The sequence below is a fragment of the Egretta garzetta genome, unplaced genomic scaffold, assembly GCF_000687185.1.
Source record: "Egretta garzetta isolate BGI_Z169 unplaced genomic scaffold, ASM68718v1 scaffold161, whole genome shotgun sequence".
NCBI classification, from domain to species: Eukaryota; Metazoa; Chordata; class Aves; order Pelecaniformes; family Ardeidae; genus Egretta; species Egretta garzetta.
Window position 1 is genome coordinate 1,054,180 of NW_009258754.1, and position 10,091 is coordinate 1,064,270.

The following is a 10,091-nucleotide window of genomic DNA, read 5'->3' on the forward strand; positions in this document are numbered from 1 at the left end:
CGTTTCCCCACGGATGGGAAGAAGCTGTTATACTTCACGCGTGCTTTCCAGCCCCGGCGAGGTAGATGGGAAAGTACAACTCATCTGCGTGCGCAAAAGGGTTCCGCAGCGGTTACCGGCAGAACCAAAAACGTGGGAATGTGTTTTCCTCTGCCTTCAGCTGTGTTGGCTGAATCGCTTGTAGGTACCTTACTGCTTCCCCCGTGTGCCAGGAGAGTTGGAGCTCCCCGAGCTGCTTCGGTGAAAGCATGCCCGTTCTGACGGCTCAGTCTGAAGGTCTCAGACCTGCTCCATCCTGGCCGAAACGGTTCAGGGAGTGAGTTGGCAGATCTGAGGGCAGAGGCGGTGACGAGCTGCTGAGGACGGTGGTTTCTGGTTGGAAGGGAAAATGTCTTCAGAGTTTAATCCTGATCCTCGGCACTGGCTCATATAGCATGTGAAATAGCTGTCACAAAAGCTGGTAATGTCATTAAGCGGTTATTCAGATGAAACAGAAATGGAAATGAGGAAGCAAGTAGCACGGAGGGTTGTTGGCTAGGAGAGAGGCGAGGGGTCTGCAGAGTAGTGGTGAGAACCGGAATGTCCCCCGTGCTATGTGGAAAGCGACTTTTAAATGTGAAGAGGATTAGGAGATGCTTCTTAAGAGCTCCTGTCTGGAAACTGTGGCAGTGTTTGCAAGGAGCACCCTGAAGTACGAAAGTGCATTCTTTGAGATGTAGCTTGGTGGAGGGATAATTTTACTGTTATAACATTTTTGAGACTTGAAATTTGCATTAATTTTTGCATGAGTCGTCATTTGAAAAGCCTGACCTTGTGAGAAACAGTAGGGTAGGATTGCTGAAAATCAAAGCTATGGTGTTACCTGAACTGGTAAACTAGGTTTTCTGGCACTTACTTTTAGGTCAGAAAGAGCAAACACACCAGCTAGCAACAGCACGTGCTGAGTTTATAAGCTTACTGTTAGCCAAGCCATTCAGGATTTGAGAGGGAAGGGAACAGATCAACTGCAAAAGATGTAACCTTGTCCTGGTTTAAGTGAAGTTTACCAGATATTGTTAGTTTTCTGTTAGCTGATGTTAAAGCAACAAAATCTGTGTAGGACATGTCATGGTGCTTTTACGCAGATCAGGTGGAAACACTGTCAAATTTGTCATTCTTCTTAGTGATGTGGTAAGGTAAATCTGATAATAAAAAATGTGAAGCTATTGCCACACTTATTGGCACTGACTATCAGTACTTCTAAGAAATCAGAAAGCGCTAGATTATCTTCACTTCCTGCAGAGAGGTGGTAAGAATGTATTTTTCATTGGCATGCTAAGAATTGTTTTCAAGTGCCAGTTGAACTCTTTAGAAAACAGGCAGTAGAAGTTGTTGAAGTTGGAAGAGGAAGACTTAATAAGTAGTTCTTTAAAGTGGGTAATTGGATTCTACCTTCACCCCCTTTTTTTTCTCTCTGAAGATTAGCACACTTAATTCTTACATGAGCTATCAATTATCAGGACGGTAATAAAACCTCACCACTGAATTCTAAAAGCCTGAAGTACAAATGCTGTAAGTTTAAGGTAACTGAAGGCAAAGATTTCCTTATGTTGTTTAGAGGCTATTGGAAAATACTGTTCTGAAGTGCTTGGAGTCAGGCTCCTATTCCTCAAAAATATTTTTTTTCAGCCATCAGATTGGGTGCCTGTAATAGGCCACCAAAGAAGTGCTCTTAAGTGCATTAATATTAAAGGTCGCGTTACACCATTGACTTCTAGCATGTGGCAGATATCTTGGTCTTCTTTCCCAAGCTTCCAGAGTGCTGGAGTTTTGTGCACTGGAAGCATTCAGCACAATGTTTGCAGGATCAGAGGATAAAAGGTGTATGTGTTTCTCAAATCGTACAATTAGATATCAACATATTAAATATTTTCGTGCTCTTAGACTGCAGGACATCGTGCTGTGCAATGTGTGCACTGAAGGGCGGGTAACGGGGAAACAGAGTTTTGTGACTCCACAGAACAGCACCTGCATCTTCAGAGCTTGATTTTGCAACTTAGTAGGGCTTCTTAGAGTTTAAAATGCAATTTCTTCCCTGGTAAAGAGGTAAATAGCTTCCTTCACTGTAGTAATGCCTATGTAAAAGCAGCAGGATTTAAATCCTGACTCTTTGAAGCAGTAGTACATACTGCTCCTGGTTGAACCATGGCAGTAATTGTACCTAGTTTGCAGCAAGCAGTGATGCGTGGATGTGTTAGGTATGTTTTCTGGCGTTGATTGAAAGATGGACTTGGTTGGTCTCTTCCCTTCCTGTGGAAATTACTTTCTGTAGTACATGCTGGATAACGGGTTTTGGATGGGACTGAGAAGCTTCCTTTTTATTCCACTCTTAGGCACAGTTGTTCTGGTATCTTAGTACTCTGCAGTTGGCTTTTTGGGTACCAGTGTGGGCTGAATCTTAACACGATTGTGTTCAGTTTGTTTTGATGCGCTTCCTGAAGGAAATTTAAAGGTCTAACGCTGAAGGTTAGCAGTCTGTGTGTTTAGACTGTGTTGATAAGAGCCAGGGATGCAGCTGCATCTTTATCTGGGCAAGTTTTGATGTCAGATACAGTCCTGTGCAAGGAGAGCAGACGCTGTTACCCACCTTTGGTGTGTGTAAATTTCTAAGAGAAGCTTTGGACCTGCTAAATTTGCGTAGCCTGTTTTACCATGGGAGTTTACTTAGATCCTTAAACTTTCAGAAACTGTTGCACTGTATTACCTCTAATCTGGGATACCTCAAAGCCTACTCACTCACGCATCCTTCACCTACAGTTTAACATGTTATCAAACTTACTGCTCTCCTGTTTGTTCACTAAAAATGGGGTGTAGGTGTTAATGCTGCACAACTGATTGTGCTGCTAGCAGCAAGCAAAGTACAGAGTTCAGGAAGTGAAAGAACTGCTGTGTAGGGCCAAAGTATTTTTTATTACATCTTAGTACAGCTAAGGCTGTCAAGTATTTCCTAATAACCAGTCAGAGGAATGTGTTTACAAGTTAAGTAGTGAGGAAAAGGTTGGTGCACAATCTCCAGGAATGCTGTAGGTTATCCTCTCCTTAGAAGAGTTGTAGTTCTTCCTATTTTAAATGATATCTCCTTGAATGAGAAGTAAAGGTTCTGTTTCTTTTTTTTTTTTTTTGAGGATGCAAAAGATGCCATAATCGATCTGTGAATACCAATAAAAATCTAGCTCTTTTTTAAAAGTTTTGAGGCCAAAAAAGGAAGTAAGAATACCTGCAGGAGTTCAATAGTTAATTTTCCCAATCTGGTTTTTCCACAGGATACTACTTGCCATCTGTGAAGCTTTCTCAGAACTTACCTAGAAAGGATCATTAATTCTGTGTCCCTACAGGCATCTTGCATGACCCTGGCTCCAAGACAATGTTTGGGATTGTTGCAGCACGTCCCTCAGCCTGGGCAGCCTGTTCAGGTACCAGCTGTGTGTTAGAGCTGTCTGCTGGAGGCTGGCTTGTGTTTTCTTGGAGCTGAGATAGGCCAGTGTGGGCTGCACAGGTCTGTGATACTGTCAAATCTCTGGACTTAGCATTATTATCCTTGTTCTCAGCAGACTAATAACTAAGGCAAGATGAGTGTGAATAATTAAGGCAAGATGAGTGTTTCCCAGCTGTAGCTGGGCATGCTGAGGGATGATAAGCTAGTGTACAAGACCCTAAACGCAAGATGAAGGTATTAATTTACCACAGGCTAACAGGATCTCTAGAGTCACTAGCACATCTGAATGCTGGTGTTCTGTGACCGTCAGCAGCTGCTGTTGCGTTGGAACTGCTGCTTAAGTTCTGGTATTGGGGTTTTTTTTTGGTTATGGACCTTAAAAACTGGTCAAAACTAGTGTGTTAGCGAGCAGAAATGCAATAAAAAGCATCAATTGCAAGTTGTGTCCGTGAGCTTGCATTGCACTGTGATTAAACCAGATTCCTAATGGTATTTTGGGAACACCGTCAATAGAAGCCTAAATACTTCTGGTTTATTTTGACTACTAGAAAAATGCAGTCTTCAGTTCTTGCTAGGAAAACAAATTGTTAGTGATTGGTTTCAGATAGGAAAGCAATTGTTAGTGGTTTGAAGGTGTTAGGAAGATGAAGTTCTTGGAACAGGCCTAGTAGTGTAGCTGCATAGTACTTGCAGCAGTGCGTGTATTCTAACAAGTTTGAATTTGCCTGCTAATCTTTCATCACTTCTTTCTCCCTGACATGTATGCATTTGCCTTTTAGAGGGCAGCTTATGTGGCATGAGCACAAATGCTATTGGAACGCTGAATGATTTTCTCTGCACCAAATTTTTTCTCCAGTACTGTTGGGTACTTACTCTGTAAAAGAAACAGCAATTGACACCAATCAAAATCCTTAGAAATTGGTAAGACTCCACTCAGCCTTGCTTAAAGATGGCTTTTGTGTGTGTTTCTTTATATTATGTAAAAGAACCCAACCAAAAAACCCCCTTTGAATTTCTCATCTATAAATGTGCATGCTTTCCAGCTAAAAGCAACTTCTGGTTCAATACTCAATGTTAGGGAAGTCTGGAGGTCTTTTTTTTTAATCTTGTGTTACTTCCTCCTGCCACTCTCATATCTGAGTCTACTGTAATTTTAAAAGTATGCATCTGTCTCTGGGTGCTCCTTAATGAGTTTCAACATTTTTACAATTGGTGTCTTTCTAGGCCCTTAATAGGGAGTGCTTAGGGAAAGGTGAGTGGTAGCCAGCTCTTCTCTGGTGCTGAGCACAGGCTTCTTCGTTCAATAAAGACCAAGTTTTGAGTAGAGTGCTAAAGACTCTAGGGTTGGTATGATGGTTCTTGTAACAAAACAATTTCATGGTAGAAGGAGACTGTGGAAGTGGCATTACTGGAAAACTTCTCTAGTCCTTTAAGCTAAAACTGATATTTCACAAATTAATTTGTCCTAACAACAGGCCTGTAGGAGAGCAAATCAAGGAGAAAAGTGGGATTTTGGCACAGGTTATTTGCTGACTACTGTGAAATAATCTCTTCAAATTTTGCTCAGCCAGAGTTTTGTATAATTAGATATAAAGCTGTGTGACAGCTTATCTTTGCAAGCATGAGGCTAGCGAAGTCTAAATCTTACTTAAACCAAAATAAGAAGCTTTCAGAAGTTAATTTTGCTAACTCTTGCAGCTATTTGCTTGGGCTATCAACTTCAGTGAGGGACTGTGTTGTTGATGATCAGTGCAAAAATTATACCTCCAGGAAATAATTTGCTTAGAAAAAGCAAATCCTTACTTCCTTTATATTAATTCCTAGTTTAGTATAATTGACCAGAATACTGAGAGGAACAAAGTCTACTTTGGGAAAATCAGCAAGGCATGATTTCAATCGCTACGATAACTCCTAGTCTTTTTATATGTAAAATAATTACATGATTTTGGCTAGAAGTGAAAGAGTTGAATTAGTAACAGTAACATCTGTGACGTTCAGAACAGTTTGAGTATGATGGAGCTGCTTTAAAAAGCAGAATAAAAAGACGTTAAAAATGCGTAGTTGCTGACCCGTGCTACTGCTGGCATTTGCATCATGACTTGGAAGCGTTGTTTTTTTCGTTTTCTCATGTTACCAAGAAATAGCAACTGCTCTTCTGAAGCGTTAACTTTCTGACCATGAGGCAGAGTGTTGATTACTGTAAAGAGGAAGTGATAGCTTTTAAGAGATGGTCTTAATGCAAAATGTGTAATGGGCTGGCGTAATGTGCGTTTACCTCTGACCTGGTAGAAAAGTGCCTTGATTCAAAAGCTGAAAATTTCTTTGAGGCAGTGTGTACTCAGCTGTATTGATTTCAAGCTTTTGAACAGGAAAGTAGTACATTAAGGGTGGGAGTCGTCTACTTTATTTTTGAGTGGTCTTTTAAAGAAAAGCCCTTAAATGGATTACAAAATTAGAATGCTACCTTTTTATCTTCAACCTGAAAAGTTCTAGTTCGGATGCAAGATACCAGTCTGCTCCGGTGCTCTTTTTGTTAAACTCTTACTGGTAATCCTATATGATGTTTAGCAAATCTATCACCTAGGTTGTTTCTAAAAATTTTTAAATACCAGACCTTTTTATTAGCTAAAAGTAAATAGAACAACTCATCTCAGTGAAGTCTCTTCACAGTGTTTCCAGGTACACATAGTTACAGTTCATTTAAGTTTCCATTTAGGAATGAGGAAGTTGGATTTAAACAGTAACAAGAAGGCAAACAATGGTTTGGGGAGGAAATTTCAAGTAGACTTAAAATAACCTGAACACTCTACATGTGTTGTCTTAACTTCTTGATGGAGATTCCTTTCAAATGTGCCTATTGTAGGAATGTTTTTAATTGACAATAACTTTCCACTTCCTTGCTGATTCTCTTATATCCCTCCTCCCAAGATCTGACAATCGTGAGTGGTATAATGCTAAATGTTCTCAAGACGATTTTTCCTTTTCTTCCAAGGCCTGGTTCTGGAAGGTTACAAACTAAAAACAATTAGAAAGAGCCTGAGCATGCTGTCCAAGTCATCTTGTCAACTTCTTTCAATTCCCATTTGACTGGCTAATCAATCCTGTTTGTGTTTAGGCCAGAGGAGCAATGCGAAGTAACAGTGCTACTAATGTTGTTTGTTCTTTGCCTTTGTACACGAGGGAGTAGAGGTGTGGCCTAGAGGAAATAATACTGAACTAGATATGATGTCCTCTATGGATCCATACATCAATATTTGGAGATGCCAGTAACATGTTGGTCTGGAGGATGAGATTATTCTGTTACTAATATTCAGTGTCTGGCTTGCTGAAGGGTGAGTTGCACAGAGAAGCTGTAAAAATTCAAAAGTTCAGACTTCCATAATGGAATTATTTGGAATTCTTTTAAAAAAAAAAAAACAAAAACCAAACACACCAAAACAAAACATATCAAACATTTAACCTGCTATAAAACAAGCTGTGGTTTGCGCTGCCAAAGCTGGAAAGTTCCTGCAACTTGAATTTGACTTAAATCAGCCAGAGCCAAGGAGAAGGAATTAAAGGGATGCAATATGTAGCAATTTCTGAGGCAACCTGAAATAGTATTTCCATTTCGTACTTGCTGAAACTCAATGTTTAAATAGTTTTGAAGAAAACTCTTCAGAATCCAAGGGTTGCTATTCTTAGTACTATTATTATGTTGGAGTAATATTGGAGTACTATTATTTCTATTCTATTGTTCCTCTAACTCTTATGTTTGAGTAGCACAAAAGCGAAGAGGATTGGAGCTGATATGTAAGTAATGAACTGGTTCAGATGCAAGGCATGATGCACTTAGTTACAACTGTCTTTTCCCTGCTCTTCCTGTGACACAGAACAATACGAGTATGGCTGAAGAGAGACAGTGGACAATACTGGCCCAGCATCTATCACACCATGTCATGTAAGTACAGTGCTGGAGATGGTAAGTGATGGCCAAGCATAGCATGGGGTTTGTACATGTGCTGTGGGAATACCTCCTTCCTATTTCCCCAAGTGCTGGATTCATTCGGTGATCTTGCATTTGGGAACTTTGCAGCAGCTCTAGCTTAGACTTTAATTTGAAACTAGTTGCGTAGTGGGTGAGATCTAAGGCAGCACTCGGTCAGAAACAGATCCTTCACCAGGTAAATCACTGTGTGGATCTGCAGCTGTAGATGTCTCAAATGCTGGCAAATAACTCATCTGCTGAATAAGTGAGATTTTCAAGCCACTAGCTGAAAGTTCAGGCATAAGAATATTTTCTGCTTTCCAAGCTGTGTGTCTTTTTTTCTTTTTTCTTCCCCCCCCCAGCATTTAGATTGTTAAGAAAGCAATACCGAGTAACAGCTTCAGTGTTGAGTAGATACTGAGTGTCAGTGTGCTTTTTTTATTTTGAAACATCACTCAGCTTGGGTGCTTTGCTGTAACCCCTTTAATGTGGAGTTGCAATCTAGTCACATGCCACATATAAAAAGAGGGAATACAATGACAAAATGTCATACAAACATACGATAGTCTTTGGAATGACAATTTCTGCAGTAATTTGTGTACAAATGTTAAATGAATACCAAAGAATTGGACTCCTTAACGTTCTGTGTCTTTTTAGCTGCAAGTGGAGTAGCCTAGGATCTAGATTATAAATGCTAACTGAAATACTTTTTTTCCTAATAGGTGGTCTAAATTACAGCAGTTGCTCCATTTATCAGTTTTCTAAATAGACTATTCGGATTCTTCTCTAAAAAGCTTTATACAAAATAAAGTGTGCCTGTAGGTAGTTCCAAGGGATAGACTTGTCCTTATGCAGTGTGACCGCTACAGTATTTCAGACTGTCCTGTCTGTGTTTAAATTTCTAAAAAAACCTTCGAGGCCGCGTTTTCTGAGGGTCTTGGAGAAGGTGGTGTTGGTTTAGAACATTGTATCCTTATCCTTGTAATTTGCAAGTTTAATGACATACTTCAGTGAAAATTTTTTTTGCAAAATTTTCATTAGGACACTATTGTAATTTTGTTGTCATTGCTTTTCACATCTCTTTTAATTTTAAAAAGGGAAGTAGGTCTTTAGAGGTTTTCTACTAGGAGACTGTATGCAATCTCAAAAACACAAGTCTCCTTAAAGTTGCAGATGGTGAGACATAATTCCAGATGAAGTTGACGTGCAATTACGTATTTCTGTCTAGCACTTTATTTCTCTAATAATACAGTCCTCAAATGTAAAGGATGGAATATTGTTCTTGTATACAACTCAGGGAGATAATTTTACTGAGCTGAAGCTCTTAAGTGTAACCAGCTGCACATGCTGTTGCTGCTAGCTAGGCTTCCAGCCTGTCTAAAATTGCTTTTACTGAGTTGCACCTTGTGGCAGGAAATGATGTTTACATATGTTTCCTAGTGGTATATCTGAGCTACTGTAGTAGTGTACCTTTCCTCAGCTTCACATATAGGAATTTAACTGCCTTACTAAAGGATGTTATCTATGCAGACTAATTTCTATCAAGCTACTTAAACAGCTTTTGTCCTGAATGAACAAATTGGTTTTAATAAAAGTCATGTGAATCCTAATACATCTGTTTCAATAACTATAATGTGCTTGCTTTTTTTGACAGCACCATGTTCAGCCATGGCTTACCATCATGACAGCAGACGAATATTTGTAGGCCAGGATAACGGAGCTATCATGGTAAGTTGCTGTGACTTTTCTTCAGAATGTAGTTTGGAAATGCTTAGATGGTCTGTCAGCACTAAGTGTTGCTGGCACCTGATAGTTTTTCTTTCCCTTTTTTCCGGAATGCAGCTACTACTAAATGGCTGAACTTCTTGGCAGTTCACCTGCGATGTACATGGAAGAACTGCAAATAAACAAGGGTTCTTCTGGCTAGATGTGAGCCAGCTAGCCTCAAGAATTCGTTGAGCCATTAGTGTAGCAGTGCACCCAAACAATTATGCTTCATCAAGGAATTGTTTTGAGGAGTACATTAAGCTGGGCAGAGTGCCATGGCGGCACAGTAACATGGGTTGTGAACTGCAGCTAGCTTGCATCTGGCCAGAAGTATGGATCTGCCTGTATTTTGCCATGCATGTGTCTCTGGATTTTCTTGCTGCAGATCTTTTTATGATGTGGAAATTTCAACACTAGCTCTAGACTTACAAGAGGCAGGGTTGGTTTCTCTTCTTTCTGGGAAGTCTTCCTTCTGTCTTCCTATACTCTTTCTGTAATTGCTCTCCCTTTCCCAGAGAGCAGATACATGTGGCAGAACAGAAAGTGGGTCTGTATTCTTCCCCTCTTTTCTTGGTGGGGAGGGGAATCTTGTGACTCTCAGATGCTTTAATGGTTTCCTTTCTCTATGAAAATAAGGCCAAAGTAATGACTGTCCTATAAGGAGCCAGGGTACTGCATGAGTGTCATAGTGATTCTACTGATAACTACTGTGAATAGCCTACACAGAACTACATAGAATAGTGATTCTAGTGATAACTACTTGAAATTGTAAGCAAAGACTTTAGAATTTCAGTAAGCCTAATGGATCAAATAGGGAATTCTCTTACTTAAATCTGTCCTTAAATCCTAAATACTACAAGATACAGTTTATTTATTCCTGCT

The 10,091-nt window shown here is 39.9% G+C and overlaps 1 protein-coding gene across 1 annotated transcript in view; it reads left to right on the forward strand.

Moving 5' to 3' along the window:
• Positions 1-5: 5 nt before the first annotated feature.
• The window catches only part of WDFY1 (WD repeat and FYVE domain containing 1), a gene marked incomplete at its 5' end in the record, with an annotated part of 28,104 nt that continues 18,018 nt past the window's right edge, over positions 6-10,091 (forward strand). Inside the window, 3 exons of the mRNA XM_009649125.2 lie at positions 6-61; positions 7,348-7,415; positions 9,097-9,170. Of these exons, the coding sequence (XP_009647420.2) occupies positions 6-61; positions 7,348-7,415; positions 9,097-9,170 (198 nt within the window). The remainder of the gene's footprint in view (positions 62-7,347; positions 7,416-9,096; positions 9,171-10,091) is intronic.